The sequence below is a fragment of the Cyprinodon variegatus genome, unplaced genomic scaffold (genome assembly GCF_000732505.1).
Source record: "Cyprinodon variegatus isolate N-32 unplaced genomic scaffold, C_variegatus-1.0 Scaffold1, whole genome shotgun sequence".
Lineage (NCBI taxonomy): Eukaryota > Metazoa > Chordata > Actinopteri > Cyprinodontiformes > Cyprinodontidae > Cyprinodon > Cyprinodon variegatus.
Genome location: NW_015150454.1, coordinates 960 through 18,551, shown reverse-complemented (window position 1 = coordinate 18,551; position 17,592 = coordinate 960). Strand labels below are relative to the sequence as shown.

The 17,592-nt window shown below is 37.5% G+C and overlaps 1 protein-coding gene and 1 long non-coding RNA gene across 13 annotated transcripts in view; one reads left to right on the top strand and one right to left on the bottom strand.

Moving 5' to 3' along the window:
- LOC107099086 overlaps positions 1-7,150 on the top strand; it is a 12,087-nt gene extending 4,937 nt beyond the window's left edge. For 5 of the 12 annotated variants that reach the window (XR_001481954.1, XR_001481927.1, XR_001481951.1 and 2 more), the window contains 5 exons: positions 561-707; positions 907-1,393; positions 1,499-2,014; positions 2,593-2,750; positions 5,325-6,147. This is a non-coding gene — a long non-coding RNA (uncharacterized LOC107099086). Of the gene's footprint in view, positions 1-560; positions 708-906; positions 1,394-1,498; positions 2,015-2,592; positions 2,751-4,615; positions 6,148-6,576; positions 6,679-6,870; positions 6,949-7,087 lie in introns of those variants that run through there. The other 7 variants (XR_001481932.1, XR_001481941.1, XR_001481944.1 and 4 more) reach the window with 7 other exon arrangements.
- Positions 7,151-14,892: 7,742 nt separating this feature from the next.
- LOC107099014 (swi5-dependent recombination DNA repair protein 1 homolog) lies at positions 14,893-16,950 on the bottom strand. The gene is made up of 3 exons (XM_015396974.1): positions 16,711-16,950; positions 15,969-16,295; positions 14,893-15,876 (listed from the first exon to the last, which is right to left on the bottom strand). Exons 1-3 carry the CDS (start codon positions 16,804-16,806, stop codon positions 15,688-15,690), a joined length of 612 nt encoding a protein of 203 aa, XP_015252460.1. The 5' UTR covers positions 16,807-16,950; the 3' UTR covers positions 14,893-15,687.
- Between the last annotated feature and the right edge of the window lie 642 nt (positions 16,951-17,592).

Genomic DNA, 17,592 nt, shown 5'->3' with positions numbered 1-17,592 from the left:
TCTGTGTTTTTTGTTTGTTTGTTTGTTTGTTTATTATGTTTTTTATTTCAGAAAATAGTTGTATTTTTGTCGATTTTATTTTATTTTTTTGTAAGTATATTGTTGCCATCAACCCAGCAAGAATGAACAGGTACTGATGAGTGATGGATGGAAGAATGAGGGGAACAATTTGTATTTTCCTTCATCTTTACAAATATGTGTCCCTTTGTGTTGGCCTATTAAATAAAATCTCAAAAGAAATTTGAGTTTGTTGTTATAACATGTGATAAATCAGATGTGAGGACACAGATGCCTTATACCAGTGTTTTTCAACCCCGGTCCTCAAGGCACACTGCCCTGCATGTTTTAGATGTTTCCCAGCTTCGACCCACCTGTTATCAATTGATAGCAGATCGTCAGGCTTTGCTGAACTGCAATTATCAGGTATCAGGTGTGTTGAAGCTCAGAAACATCCAAAACATGCAGAGCAGTGTGCCTTGAGGACCAGGGTTGAAAAACACTGCCTTATACATTGTAAAGTCTATACAAATGAGATAAGTGGAGTAATTATGTGTGTGCAGGAACTGGGAACCTGCTGAGGTGCTCTGTACACGGTCACAAGGAGGAAATGATGTCATTTCTTTACAGTTCAACCCCATGAACTGGCTCCAGCATTGTGCTTTGGGCACCACAACCGTCACTGTCTGGAATATAGAAAGATGTGGGAGGTAAAAATCACACAAACTGCACAGTAATGCATCTATCCTGTAAACTGCACCATTTAGTGAACGGTTCGGGAATATACCCAGTATCTTTAAAGGTGAATAACAATCAATGTATTCATTGCCAAAAGGGTAATTATATGGTAAAGCTGTCAAGAGGATATACTTGGTTATATGAAGAGAATGTGCTTTTATTGTGTTACAGCATAGTACAGCTTCCAGCAACCGATGGCTTTTTGGCAGAGGACCTCCATCCCCCTCCAACCAAGAACCCAACCTGAGTTGTTCCAGACATGCGTCTTGTACTAAACAAACAACTTTCAGCTGAACAAATTGTCAAAATAAACTGTTCAGCCAAAAGATTGATGTTGGCTACAGCTCATCTTGTTTTTTAACCCTTCCTTGTGTTGCAGGAGAGTGTGATCCATTGTCTGCAGATCACACGTAAGATCCACATCACCAAAAGCCCTGAACATTCTCAGCGGCAACCTTTTGACAGCTGCGTCGTGTCAAACTGACAAAAACATTTGTGGTAAAAAATTTATGTTGTTTTGTGAATTACATCTTTAGTTTACCCCTGCAAGCTGCTGTGTGTATCTTTCTACTAAGTTCAGTCCTTAAGGGAGGGTGGAGTTCTGCAGCTGTTGTCCTCTGATGGCACCTGCATCAGCTCACTGGACCTACAAACAGAGGTGAGTTTGATAAGCCGTCTATCCATGAGCATCGTAAAATGAATGATCAGAAAAGTAATAAATTGGAACATAATTGAAGGTAAAGTGCCATTAACGTCCCTTTAGACGACAAGTCTTGCCTGCTGTCCCATTGCGAATTATGCAGCTGTTGGAACGGCATTGACTTCATTGACTTAAACGACGAGAAGCAACTTCGCCTGGTTCATGAGGTTTACCTCAACCACGCTGCTGTGGATCATCTAGTGCAACTATCCTCCATCTATACAAAAGCATAAACTTTCAGATGACCCATCACACAGACATTTTTAATTTAGTGCCATGAAAATGAAATCCAGATGTGTTTATTTTCTCTTTTTTACAGTTTTGAACAAGAGGGACACTACCATTTTCTGCAGTGAATTGGATTTACATCTATATGTGGTCAACCCAAGGCCATCAGGAAGGTTTTCAGTAATAGTATACATTGGTAAGAACTTTTCACGAAATATCGCTTATGTGTATTTGAGTGCCGTTTTGTTTTTTACTTATGATCCTGGACACATTTTATCCCTCTCCACCCTGTGCCTCTTCGTGGAAAATGGGGAATGATTGTGTATTCAATGCCTGTTGGTATGACTGAAGGTAGGAAGCCAGTAAATACCAGCTGCTTAAAAACATGAGGCTATAAAGCAATAAACTGATTTAAATAAAGGATAAGCAAGGTTTACAATAGAAAGAGTGGATAAAGCTCTTGAAAAAATGGCTAAACATGATCTTTTTAAAAAACGCCTTTGATTGATGAACAGCCAGTGCACCACACAATGACACGGCAGATTTAGAGCTTAGTACAATGACTTGCAATAGATATGGTTCAAAAGGAATAAGAATGTTTTATCTTTTTAATGACTGCAAATTTATTTCTAAAGCTGATAACACTAATGTGTTTTTGCTGACCTTTAGTGTCAAGTTTTGTAGACTGTAATGGCTGTCTGCACGTCCCCTAAATTTTCACATACAAAGTGCAACCTCCTCTGACTTCCTGTTCTCTTGAAGTTGACGAAGTCTTTGCTTATTGTCAAAGTAAAAAATCTCTTCAGATTTCAGCTTCCCAAGTGTTGACCCTGGCACCCCTATCATCATAGTTCTTAAATTTTGGCAATACCGTTTACACTGACAGGAATTAAACTATTTTGTTTTGTTCCTGATTTGTTAATTTACAGATTATCTATTCAGCCAACAGATGATCCAGCTGAAACCAAAGGATCAGGTGAAAGGTCACCCACTCGGGCCTGCCTATGTCCTTCTGTCTCCTGACAGCTTGTGGCTGCCCTCTGTTGGACAAGATTGCTTACTGCGGATCAGGCCTACTGCCTCTATGGTAAATGTGGATTTTGATTTTATTTTCATAATTTGCTGTTTTTAAATTATTCAAAATGATCCATGCTTTTTTATTATTGTTTTTTCAAATCAAAATCCCCAAAAGTCTGCTATGCATTTGTATTAAGCCCCCCTAACTCCAATACCTCCTAGATAGATACCAGGGTAATTCTTTAATGTGTGACCAAAGTCAAACAGTGTTTTATATGTAATTTAACCTCAGCATAAATGCAGCTGTTTTCTTCCCAACAATAATATTTCCTCTTCAGCAGTTTTTTTATAGACTAAAAGGCATCATTATCATAAAGGGACAGAGTTGTGGACAGGAAGTTTAGCTGTGAAATAAGTATCCTGAGTTGTAACTATCTCACTGACCACTTTTAATCCATTATCCAAAAGGGAAACAAAGTCTGAAGGACCAACAAAGATCCACAGCTCAGGCGGATTCAACAAATCTGGCCTTTATGGAACAGTGTGTTGCCATATTAAGCACCTATTTAAAGTTCTCCACAAGCCAAGTGAGATAGCAGTCTGGTTACTGCACCTTTTAGTCAACATGCTATGTATGATGAAACAAGTAAACTTTTTAGAGTCTGCCAGAGAATAAACTAGAGGAAAATGTATTAAATTCAGCCTCCAGCTGTGTAAAGCCGGTTGAGACACAAAGGCAATGGCGTAAATATCGGTAAGCAGACAACCTTCTAGGGGCCCCATCACTGACACCTTGTAGGCCCCCTACGCAATAGTAGACTAGGAAGTGTCTTTGCAGATGTAATGGTGCGAAAAATTCCTCTTAGACCCACCTGATACTGAAATGAATAACCTCAGCGGACCTTATTTATACCCCGACACATGTCAGATTTCAACATGATGGTGAGCCGTTTAAACTCGACACCAATAGCAAAGCAGACAGTGGTACTTTTAATTACTATGTTAATACTGTATAGATGATTGGTAAAAAAAAAAAAAACACTCATAGGCCTATAATATTTTTCAAACCGCGATAAAGATCTTAAAAGAACGATGTATATAAGTATTTTATTTTTTACACTACGGCTTGGAATTATTGGTAATCCAGAGTGTAGATTAAAACCATAACCGTTATGTACAATGTGTTAGCGACGATGGATACCAAAAAGAGGTACTTAAGCAGAATCCAGAAAAGAAAAAGCAAAGAAGAGCCGCTGGAAGAAGGGGAAAATCTTCCCAAAATAAACACGTTCTTTCAAAGAACCGAAGAGGGAAAGGTGGACGTTGCTGCAACAGTAAGTGAAGATTGTGACCAAAAGATGAATGGAGAGAGCGTAGGTGAGGAGGGGGGCTGTGAAGCTCAAGGTAGCCCCATGGCTTATTGTGCTAATATAATAATGTATATCCATGTCTAGTGAAGGTGAAGAATGATGAGGTGTGTAGCCTATGTATGGGGCACGTTTCGGGTCGGTTGTCTTCTGCAGGTGGGGGGGGTCGATTAGCATCTCCCTGAAATTAGTTTTGGGAACTTGGGATGTCTGTAACATGTGATGGTGCGCTGTCATCAATGGTTCCATTCAAGGTGCGCAGTCCGTGTGTAATGTGTGATCATATACCACTGAGAATTGCACAATTGTTTCTTCTCAGCCGATTTATTAAACTGTCTCCGGATCCTGAAGCTTTATGATGTGTTGCTTACGGGCCTATTGTTGTGTAGTTACGCCATTGCACACAAAGCATTACTATTCTTGAGTTTGCTAAATAAATAACTGATATTAATATACTTCAAATAATCTGTAAATACGTAGGTTAGATACTATAAAGCATCGGAAGTTGCAATGTTCATTAATACTATTCCAAAGTAGTGTAAGTTTAATGCTGCCAATTCCCCTGCAGGGACAGTAATGTGAGCTGTGGTGTCATTCCTGCCGACTCGCTGGACTTCGGACTGTCTCCTCCTCTGCAGACAGTAACACAGTTTCCACAACTGGCTTAAAAGACGGTTCTCTCCAGTGCACCAATCTCAGATAACAATTATAATCATCTTATTTGCAACTTTGAACAGCAGAGGGTGCCCCTGCTTGCAGGCATACAGCATGTCACACCTACAGCTTTATATAGCTTTTAATACACTATGCTGCTTTTATAGTCCATCTGTGGTGCTGGAAAGAGGTAAATAAATCTGATATAATGTGGGTGGTATTTTGAGGTCATATAGAAATAATGAGCCTAAACTGGAAAAAAACAAAGATGTACTGTTGTAAAAATCACATTCAAGCTCTAAAAACCTTCCCACGCACATTCCTCATCTGTCTGCTCTTCCAGCTCCTACACAAATAAGTCTCAGGTTCCAAGAAGTTGTCACCTTTCTTTTTAGGTATTCTTGTCTTGGCCTCTGATGTTTTATTATTACTAATTCTTTAATAATGCACTTTAATTAAAAGTACTCTGTGCCGTTTTATTGACAGCCAATGCTAATGTGATTATGTTGCATTTCAGAGAAGACCAAAGTCAGCAAGAAAGAGAAATTATTCGCTTCTGGTGCGGATTTTCACTAAACAACTGCAACTACATTAAGACAATTTGCATATTTGATTTTTTTCAGACTTTCATACAGAAGTGAGAATTCCTACAATGAAGAGAATAATGATCCTACATGGAATCGCGATATGATGCCTCTGTCCTTGAAAACTGCATTAATTTCTGAAAACCCTGAGCTGAAGAAGTTTTCTGTGTGGGTTGAGGAGACTTCAGAGGAAGATGCTGTAAAACTGCTCCATTATACTCAGCTTTACTGTGACACTGTTTATTTTCTCTTTTATGTTTTGCTTTAGATTAAATGATCCTTTAATTCTAGCTCTACATGGCACTAATTACCAAAAAACAATAGTGTTATTAGTTGTTTGTTCTGCATAACTGATAATAATAAGAGTTTTCTTTAAGATTATGTAATTCATTCAGACCCATTTGTCACAACATGTAAACTATTAAAAGTTATGGATCTATTTAAGATTTCAGAACCCACAAATGATTTTTAAAGCAAAAAATAATAAACTGTGCTCCAGTCCAAGTGTATCCATTATGTGGAAAGGTTGGAATTTGAAGTTCAAAGGAAAACAAATCTGTGTTTTAGGAAAAAAATAATGTGGATTTAAAAGCACTGTCAAATATGGAAAGTTTAAAACCACCATGCAAAAGTTTAATAAATATAAGTTGGTATAATAACTTTGGCTGGACTCCATATATTCACAAATATTTTGGATATTACTGACTATATACTAATATATGTTTAGTGTATATGTATAATTTCTTAAATAAAATTATTATAGTAAGCAAAAAGGCAGAGTTTAGATAATGCAGGAAGAAGAGGTGAAGATATTATAAGTTCAGACTTCTACCGGCTGCTTTGATCGGCCAAATTAGTTTCCATCCTGCGTGTGTGTGTGTGTGTGTGTGTGTCTGTGTGTGTGTGTGGGTGTGTATTATGGTTGCATGGCTGCTTATAAATGATAGAATGGGTCAAATCTAAAGCAACATGTACCTTCTCAGATTTTGATCGTTCCCAAAGGAAATGTGCTTAGCTACTCTGCATCTCCAAAAAAACCCCAAAACACTGCATAATTATACCATATATAATTAATGCTCTGAACTTCCATATCAATGCATTATTTTTTCACCAAGGTTTTTTCTCCTTCACTGATTACATTTGATCACTGCTGCACTTTAAGACATGGAAATGTCATAAAAGCTGTACAAAACAAAATGTCGTTTTTCATATACTCTATGTAGACAAAATGACAATAAATGTAAATAAAAGTCTAATCTCGGACTTCCTATATATTGTTTACGTTGTAAAGGTCAGTTGTGCAGCATCGATTGATGCGAGGGAGAAAGATGCAAGTTACATTTCCCCTGCTTAAAACTCAAACTCAACCTGGCTGAAAAAGAGACAAGAAGCTGTGAGTGACACCCTGTTATATTGGTGATAATGATAAGGATGTAGATCATGTTAAAATATGGTTAGATATTTATCTTTATTCTTAACAGATAAGCATGAAAGGGCCTGGCCCATGAGTGTTACTTAAGAGAGAGCGGTTTATTGTTGGCACTCCCTTTCATCTTGTAGTAGTTTGATTTATGGTTCTTTACAGAGTAGGAGGGACAAGTAATTACAGAGGCATTAAAAGACCTGTTTGCACGTTTCCACTTGACAAAGGCTCAACATTAAGGTAAACCAATAATAAACATGTGGGAGGTCTTGCAATATCCTATGTAGGGGAATTTGCAGAAGCTTAAAAGAAGGTTCTTTCTTGCTTTAGTGGTTTTCAGAACAATTTATATGTACGTTTCCTATTATATCTTCAACAGATTGTAAAAGAAGACAATAAGAAAGTATGCAGAAACAAAGATATACCTGAGAGAAGAGATGAGAAGGATATGGGAGGCTGTAAGTGGGTTCTTTGTTGCTATTTGTTATGTATAACATTTTGTTCCCACACTTGAAGAGATACTCAGCAAGTTAAAATGTCATTGCAGAGACTAAAGAGAAACCTGTGTAATAGGTTTTTTGATTGAGGCAGTGGTTTTGCATCTAAAGAATGTATATAATGGGGCGACAGTGGTGTCGGATGTAGGAGTTTGCCCTGAAATCGAAGGATTGATGGTTCACTCCGACTTTCAGTGTCGTTGTGTCCTTGGGCAAGACACTTCACCTGCATTGTCTATTGATGGTGGTCAGAGGGCCCGGTGGTGCCAGTGTATGGCAGCCCCGCTTCTGTCAGTGAGCCCCAGGGCAGCTGTGGCTACAATGTAGCTCGCCACCATCAGTGTGTGTGTGAATGGGTGAATGACTGCTGAATGTAGAGTAAAGCACTTTGGTCAAGTCTCCTGATTTGAAAAAGCGCTATATAAATACAGGCCATTTACCATAATATTTATATAGAATATTAATGTGTGCAGCAGTGATTTACAAAACTATCTATATCAAATTTTCAAAGCTTATGTCCCAAATATTGATCCTTTTTTTTCAATTAGTGCATCTACGTCTATGTCTTTTGTTGATGAGACCAAAAATAATGCCCATTCAGTATAGACCAAAAATAATGCCCATTCAGTTTGGATGCAATAAATGAAAGAAAAAAAATATAGGATTTTCCAGTATCTGATTTGCTAATAAATAATCAGAGGTTCAAATTGAAAAACAAACAATCTACATTTGAATTTGATTCTTCTCTCTGAACATGTGTGAAATGTGCCTTTTTCTTTTGCTGTCGGCTTCAAAAACTGATGCGTGAAAATGAGCACGTCCCTATAGAAGAGTTTAACTTGGATGTGGAGGGACAGAGAGTACTGGATGCCATGGTGGAGGAGGAAGCTGAAAAGGTCCTGAAAGCTCAAATTAACATTATTGTCATTTACCCTAAATAATCCTTTCAAAAATTATCTTTAATGTCGCTATATTGTGCAGGTGAGGGCTGAAATTCAGCTGGACATTGCAAAAAATCGTCACCTCCATGATGATCTGAAGAGGGAATGCTGGGCTTCCTTTATGGTCAAACCCAGGAGCATCATGGTCAGCTCTTATTAAATAAGACTTTTTCTCAGAACTCTTAGCTTTGAATTAAGAGGTTCCGTCACCCACAGGCCTTCCACTCTGAAATGGAAGTAAAGAACTATCCCCTCAATGAGAGAGTAGAGAAGGAGTTGGGGGACCTCCATAGGGTTCAACATATAAGGAAGAATGAAATGGCTGCAAACAGAGTTAATAAAACTGCTGGCTTAGATTCTATTTGATGAGGCAAAGCGATTCACATGTGATAAGTTAGATAATTAGATCCATGTTTGCAGTTGTGGGTGTGAGGTAAGAATGCAATGTTTTCTAAACAGAATAGCAGGGAAACTTTATTTCTATGTCTCTCTGGAAAATCGTTAAGGCAAAATGATTTAGGTACAAGCCAGTCTGGTTTGGAGAAACAACCTTTAGCTTTGAATCTCAACCCTTTCTGAACTGTCCCTGCTGCAGCCTATTTGAAATACTTGAACACACGCCAGTCCAAGGCTGATGAAATGTTTGGAGATTTATAGCTGTGTGGTTGAAAGCAGGCTTCTGAAATCATTCTCTTAAATGCAGTATTCTTTGAATGTAGTTTATAATCTTCTTGCCGCAAAATCGGAGCTTATGTTTTGCTGTACCATTTGTTGACCCACAACTTTAACCTGCAGCTGAGGGGCCAGAAGATAAGTAACAGCGAAGAGGAGGAAGACCCTGGGGCAGAGAGCAAAGCTCTGAGGGGAAGCATTTCAGCTCAGTTAGGATATTTCCATCCTTATCTCTACATCCAGTTCAGCTTGAAAACTATCGAACAAAGGAGCAACCAGATTATATTGTTACAGGTCTGCCAAATCATAGTAAAAAAGGGCATATTTTTCATTTTAATTCTGCAGTGCTTTCTGAAGCCAGTGGCAAACATCCTGGAAAAGGACCAGTAGTCATCGTTGGAGATAATGTAATATTTAATCCGTATAAAAAGACGCAATCTTTTATTTTTATTTATTTATATCTTGCAATTTATTTTCCTGCTTTAGGTCAGTTAGGTTTACCTAAATGATTTTAATGCTCAAAAGGTGCAAAAATATCAGGAGTTTTTCTGTTTTAAAAATTTTATTTCTTTTTATTTTTGTACATTTCCTTTGTATTTAGTAAAGCTGCTTTTTAAACTGTTTACTTGGGTCAGATGGATTGGGCTTCCTACCACAAGATTCTCACAAAATTTTCAAGGTTTAGGGTTATTTTATCATCCCCAGAGGGGCAATCTGTGTCACAGCCAACAAAGAAAATAGAAAAAAAAAGCCCAACAGTCATCAACCATAATACAATGGTTGACCAATGGAAGACTGATTTGAACCCAATATCAAACTTTCTGGTTAATGTCTTAAGATGTTCTCCACAGACTGTTCTTTCCTCATGATGTTATCTTTGTTATGAAGCGCACCAGTCCCTCCTTTACCATAAAATACCTATGATATGCTTTAACACAAGTTTTTTTTCTAATCAAACCACACAGGATCTTAGAACCTGTCTTCTTCCTGAACATTTTATTCACTGTGTATACATAGTAGTTAAACTTGTGGTTTCAAGAATGAGTCAGATGCCCAGCTTCAGTTTATTATTGTTACTGTCCACATCCTAATTAGAAATACATTCTTTCTGTCACCTCTGAACTCAGGATTTGGTTTATGACATCAAGATGGATTTCAGCTCAGATTTGGAAGCACTGCACAGGAGGAAATTGGAGGTGCTCAGACATGTGAGGGACAGGAACAAAAGGATCCGGGAAATCATGCAGAAACTTGACATAGAACAGAAGCTGTGGGAGCCCAGCCTGACCGACAGCGAGTGGCCAGAGAGTCTGTTCACTCTGGACGACTCTGAGGTTACTGTCCTCATTTAATGTCCCAGCAGTGGACATGGTGCATTTAAAGTTCAACCAAGCATGAGGGGCTGTACAACTGCTCTGTGGATTGTTTGTTTGTTCTCCTGTGCTGAGATTTGAGCTGCTATGTAATTGTCATCGTGAGATATTGCCTTTGTCCCACTCGATATTAAAGCAGAGAAATACCTCAACATGGAGCAGAAAGAAGGAGAAGAGAGGCGGAGGTTGGTGTGGGAGAGCCACCTGATTTCACACGTATGCCTTCATGATAAACACTGGAGTTTTTCTGCTTTCTTTCTACTAATATTCATAAATTTCTTACTTTTATCTGCACTGTTCAAATAGGCAGTTTTTTTTTGCTCTAGTATTTTCTGAAGGGTTCGTTCCTTGATCTCATCATCCTGCGGAAGAGGGACGAAAAAAATCCATAAACTAGGAAAATTTGAACTTTTTAATCATTACTTTTCCTGTACTTTATTGTGATTTATTTATAGTGGTCAACAGAAGCTGCATATCTGAAAGGAAAAAAAGGAAAAATTAGAACATTTTAGAAAATTTAAAAATGTTCTGTTCAATGAGTCAATCAATCCAAAGCAAGTCAGATAATGTGTCTTGTAATTTCCTCTTAGCTTTAAGCATTACATTTAGAAAACATTTCAGAATTAATCTGATGTCTGTTACACAGGCACTCATAGGTTAAGTTTTTCTAAATGCTTTAAAAAACATCTAACCTTATTATTTTAATGTATCTTTGACGAGTGAATGGCTTTTATTATCTTTGCAGCATAGCATTACAGGTTTTAGTGTAGCATCTGGCTTAAATTGATCCAAATGGGCAGAAATCAGAGAGAAAACTGAATGAATATATTCACATGTAAATTTCATATTTGATTATCAACATTCTAGAGCAAAGTTAAGCATTTGGAAACTCTGCTTTGGAAACTGAAATGGAAGCTCTGCAGCAATCCATCAAATGTACAACTGAAAAGTTTGACAAAATGCTTGCAGAGCTTGAGGAAAAGAAACCCAAATGCAGATTAGCTATAGAGCAGGTAAGTTTTTAAAAAGTGTCTTAAAAGTGTCCGTCTGGATCCACTCCAAATTTGATCCCCATAAAAAAAACACAAGGTTCAATGTCTTTTATCCAACAGCGGTTTCATTGCCACGAAATCTCTACATGATTATCAAATTTTTTACAACCAACAACTAAAAAGTGTGACCTATATATGCATTCAACCCATTTCTGATGTTTGATTAAGTTCTGAGTGTGGTTTTGACAGGAAGAGATGAAGATTGTTAACATGAATTTATAGCGATAAAGGCTGAGCAGTTGGACAATCAAGAGCAGAAGCTCAAGCTAAAACTTGAACAGGCGTTGGCGTACAAGGTTGAAAAAGTTGCACACTAATGCTGCAGGAATTTATTAATTGCCAGTGCTAGAATCAATTTATGAAAATTGGCAGAATTATTTGTATGCATTCCAGTCCATCACCTTAGTATCCCTTAAAGGTAATTTGACAATGGGATGTGTAGCAACAGGTACCTGTGTCAGGCTGACTGGCCAAAACTATATTTTTCTGACGGATGAAAATGGCAATAGAATTGAGGACATATGAGGAGGAGGTGAAACTGTTTAATTTGAATATGACAGAACTGTAGCTGAAGACAAAGTAAGCCTGTCAATAAAATTATAGTAAAAAAAATAAATAATAATAATTAGTCCTAGTGATAATTGGATTTTATTTCATCATCCAAAGGTTCTGGATAAAGAGTTTAGGAGGAACTTTACAGATGTGCCAAACGACATGGTCAAGCATCTTTACAAGCTGTTCAAATGTAGACCAAAATGCATGCATCAGCTGTCTAATAGAGGTTTTCTTTAAAGTTGTGACAGTCATGACTATTTTCAGGGTTCAAATGTTGAGGGCCCAGACTGGAAACCCACCCACCTTCTTAAAGCAGCGTCATCTGACTGACTCCGCTTCTCCTGATGGACTCAGTCAACTGCTCAAAGCCATTGAAAAGCTGGATGCTCCAGAAAACATGCCAAAAGGCTGAAACCATCCATCTGGAAAATATTTTGTCTTGTGCGCAAAACAAAAGTGGAGAGTGAACAAAGGGTAATACGAGGGGGGAAGATTAGAAAAGCAAAATGTGTAAAAAAATCATCTACATAAGAGGATTTGTTTTATATCTCCGTGATGTAATTTAAATGTATGAATTTATTTCTTCCTTGGTTTCTTTATGGTTTTACAGATTCATTGAAAAGTATTAAATCTCGCTGAGATGCAGGCCTTTCTGCACAGAAGAAAAGACAAACTTCATCTAGTAGAAAAAGAGATCCGTCAGATTTGTGACGCCATTCTGAGGTAGCACTTCTTAGTTTTTCATTGCAACACTGCATAAATTTTGACCCAAAGATTTGGCTTAATTTTAGGTATATTTTATTATTTTTCTGGTCCATATGCAGTACTCGGTGTTTATTGATGCTTGGTGAGGCCTGCCCTTTTAAAAAACATGTCTATGTAACTCAAAGGGGTTGGATCCATGATTAGAGTTTTCTGATCCAGAGTGCAGCTTTAGGGCAATCAGAGCTCACCTTAAATAGATCTAACTAAGCTTAAAGTAATTGGGCCACAAAACAGATACCGACCCTTACCTGATCAGATGTATTTTTTGGTTCTCTGATGTAGGATTTAATACAGAGGAGTGAATGTGGCCTTGAATTTAAAAGTAACTTAATCTTCTGGTCCAAAGTGGTCTGCTATCACATTCCAAAACATGGAGAGCCTGTTTAATTTAACAGTATAGTGCTGCATTTTGCTTTCAGGAAGCCTAAACCTAGAAATGATAGGTCCAATGCACCTAGTGGTTAGAAGTCACACCATATTTAAAGCTTTAAAGCAGTAAATAGACTATCAATTTTCTGCAGTTTTTATTTTTTATATATATAATTATTTTCAAGTTATTCAAACATAATAAGGAGTTTGGTTACCTTGCAGTGTCAGAGACACTTTAATTCAGTAAATGGCCTTATTGAATTACTAGTCAAATTTCTAGATCACAACAAAAAGGGAAAATAAATAAAATAACAAACCAACACAAACCACCAGCTATATGGAAATTAAGCCACCATGCGTTATTCTATTCTGAAGTATTTAGTCAGTGGTTTTTGTTATCTGTAGCGTCGTGGATGAGAAGAACGAGCTTCTCACTAACTACATGGTCCAGGTTGTATATGGACAGGTGGAGCCTACAGTTTTGTCAACCAATACACCTGGGGAGAACACTGCCATCGTCCACAGAAGTGTGGACGATGGCAGTAATCATCAAAATACTGACAGTACATTTTTTCCTAAAAAAAAAAAAAAAAAAAACATATTTAATTTTGGAATAAAAGAACAAAAAAAACATGTCTGTATCATCAGGCACTCAAGGAGGCAAACACAAAGGACCGTAAAAACATCTGGAGTGGGAGAATCGGGTATTGAACAAGAAGTTGGAGATTTTAAAAGAGCAGAAGAGGGAAATCAGGTTGCTTAAACTCTCAGAGGAGCAGAAGGAAATGATGGTAATCTAGGTCATAATCATAACTTTTTTCTTTTGATTTCAGGGAAACTGTAATCTGCTCAAAGATGATTACTGGAACTTCTCTGATGTGGTAATGATATGTCAGAGCTTTTCAGAAAATCGAGCATCCGGTTTAAATACCTATGATAATAAAGAGAAAAATCTGTTCATTGTGCGAAAAGTTAATTCAGTTTGCATGGCTGGCCAAATTCCTCCCTGCCATATCCAGGCAGGTTTTTAGGGTTTTGGCACACTGGGTTGTTGTGCAAGCAGAAAATTGTTTCCATCTCCCAGTGCACATGGATTATCTTTTATAGAAAGCTCACACCCTCTTCCAACAGCCTCCCCACCCCTTGTTCTTTCACTTCAACATTTCTAAACTCCATTTATTTTGGCTATATGTAAAAATCTTTTCACTTTAATTCTCCTGATTAATTTCTAGCCTGTTTAAGTTTACTGTGGTGTGTAGCAGTAGATTTTATACCCGATTTATGTAAAAAAAAAAAAAAAAAGATGAACAAAGTTATTTATAACAGTTCAAAAAAGCACAGAACATGCACTTCCAAGTTTTTATGCCAGTTTCCTTTGGCAGTGGGTTCCAGTAGCTCTGCTGCTGTTACAGTAGCTTCCTGACATTGTTAAAGGCCATAAAACATAAAGGAAGAAAACAGTGAATAGAAATAAAACTGTTCCTCTGACTTATAATATTTCCTGATAAAGAAGCTCACACATTTGTTGTGATATTTTTCTTTAAAAGACTTCTTTATCCCAGTTTCTCAGCAGGAAGGATCGCAGCACTCACACAGAAGAGAAAATTTCCAAAATGGAGAAAAGTATTGCTTTAATGAAAAAGGTAACTGATCATTTTAATCTAATCTCAAAAGCCAGAAAGACCTTAAATATTTTAGTAATACACGGCATTCCCATTTTCAGAGCCACGAGAGAAACATTGAGCAGCGCAAGAAAAGGTTGCAAGGGGTCTAGAAAAAGATGGCAAAGATAGCACAGAGTAATGCTGATCTAGAGAAGGAGCTTCCTGATGTTCAGAAGACTGTTACAAAGCTGAGACAGATTCATGAACAAGGAAGTAATGTTAACAGACTAACATTTCTATTTCTCTTATTTCAAATATCATCAAAAAGTCGAACCCAATCACCGCTTGGACACCGCTTGTATGTTGTGTGTCAATAACCATGTCCAGAAAAAACTCACAGTTGTGTATTTTCTTAACAGAAATACTATGTCATGTCTGTATTAAATATGTATTTACTGCTCCTATGTAACAGAAAATCATTTCCAGAATGGCAGTTTATTATTGGCTACAAGTCATAATCCTCAGGTAGTCAGGCTTAAAAAAATGAAATGCATCAATCTAAGTAACTTTTTTTAAATGAATAGTTTTCAATCTTTGAATAAAGTGGCCTGAAATACAAACTTGTATTAGTTTACTCTCTGAATTGCACCAGTTATTTTCTATGCGGAGGGGATTGTTTTTTTTCTAAATGTAGTTTTTAAACCAAGCTCTTTTGGCATTTTAGCTGAAACAGAAGATGAAGACGCAAAAAGAGAGGATCGCTTTCAAGAAATCCGTAAGAAGGCCATATAGGAGAGGCGTGCAAGCGCTCATTCAGAGGAGCTGAAACGACTCCAGAGAGATCAACAGCATCTAGGAAGAAAATAACTTCCCGCATTCGACTAGTTGCAGTTCAACTCATGAACAGTTTTATTTGTTTACTTTGTTGCAAACGGGCATAAAATGTTAAGATGTAAAAAGATAGATTAGATCTTTATAGTGTCTTACACACAATCTTTAAAGTAAATGTATTGTTTTTTTTTAACGCAGTACATTTTGCCACAGTATGTTAATGTTGTTACCCCTGCTGTGAACAAGAACTGGAAATAAATACAGTTAACTGTGTTAACTCCTTTGTGGTGTCTGTTAAACTTAAGATACTGCTTCAGGTATTAAGTAGTGAAATCCCCCTCTGCACGGTCAAAGCGCAGAATGCTGTCATCCAGACCGAAGAGGTCAACGAGCTCAGAGAGTTCAGCTTTTCTTCCCTCTATGGGGATCTCTGACTGGAGCTCATACAGAGCAGCCTGAGCACAACTCCGCCACTTGTCAATCAAGGTTTGGAGCTGCATCAAATCATTCTGCGAAAAAAGAGAAACACACTTTATATATTACTATTTTCAGTAGTCCCAACCAAACAGGGTCAAAGATACTTGGACTATTTAACTAATACCTTGCTTCTGTACATTTTGACCATCTTTAGCCGACGCAGAGTCTCAGTTTTCTCTTTCACCTCCTTCCTTAGCTGCAGAGCTAAATCTTCTGAGGAGATCTGTGTTGGTTGAGGAGGCGCAGACTGCCCCTCACTGCCCAGCATGGTTTTAGTCCTGTGTGCATCCTCGCTGTGGATCTCTGAGGTGTCTGCAGAAACTTGCTTGCTGTCCTCCTCTTCTTCTTCGTTGTCAACACAAAGGCGTTTGGCCACAGAAAGGGGTGAGATGAAGGAGCGCCGTGTTCTCTTCAGCCTCTCCCTTAGTGAGGCGCTCAGCCCAGAGCGATGCTGAGGAGAGAAAGTGGAAATGCTTTAAATGATGATCATCAACAACCCAGTATTTATGAGAGCATGGACGGAGATTGTACCAATATTTATTTCTTAATGTCCTTCTCATCCAGATCATTGTTTAATTTTAAAGTCAACAAATGGATGTAAAAACAAACTGATTCACGGGGGTGGGGGTTAGTAAATGGACAACAGGATGTATGCTATTTAGAAAAAAAGGACAATATCATTTAACGATTTATAGAATGGTGGATAAAATACATTAAATGGAAGGAAGTGCAAATATGCTGTTTTTTTTTTCTTCCATATTTTTTTACTATTTCAGGCTGAACCCCTTGTTTGTAGTTCTCTGGTTACGTTATTGATTTGAATTCAAGTAAAGCTGATGGATATTAATAAAGTTAGCCACACTTACTTTATATTCTTTGAATTCAGAGGGGCTTGACTCGACTGAATAACAAGGCGATGAAAGCGAACATGGTAGTTTGTCTGCTTTGGGGGTTATCTCCATTGCTCCAATTCACTTTGAGTCATCAAATGTTTCCGTCTGCTTGCATATATTTCTAGTTATCAACATTCGGGTCGCTTGTCAAAACAGTTTTCAAAAACTTCCCCTACATAATTGGAAGAGACCGTTTTGTTTTTCCGTATTTTTGTGGCGAACTGCCTTCTACGGATTTGATTGGACAGAATTTGATGACGTTTAGCCGAAGAGAATCTTGGGGGTTGTAGTTTCTTCCGTGAGCGTTAGAAAGGCCTTTGAAATCAGGGTTTTCTGGGGAGGTTTTTAAAACACTGGTTTTATAATCCTTTCTCTGTTTGTTCTGCTTGAAGTCATAGCTGCTTTTGTGTTACTGGTGACAGTCTAGCAGGCTAAATTGTCAAAAGAACTGAATATTAAGTTTTTTTGTAATTTTTTTTCTCTTTTTCTCCTTTCCTTTTATCAAATCTTTTTCTTTCCTTTTTTTCCCATTTTTCTTCACCATTTTTTCTTCCCCCCCCCCCCTTTTTTTAATCACCTCTAAGATTTATCAAAACGTCAAAATAGTCTAAAAGAGCTCCTTTTAGACTATATTAGATAATAAAGTCACACTTTTGATAATTCCCAATGCAGACTGAAAGTCCGATAAATAATAACAATAGGAATATCTGGTAGGAATATTCAAGATTTGTATCACATTTTTTAAATGTTAAAGAGAGTGACAAATATATAGGAAATAGAATTATATTGTAGTGTCATAGGTGACAGTATTTATTGGAAGTTTTTATGCACTGTTCTTTTTTAAACATATGCAAT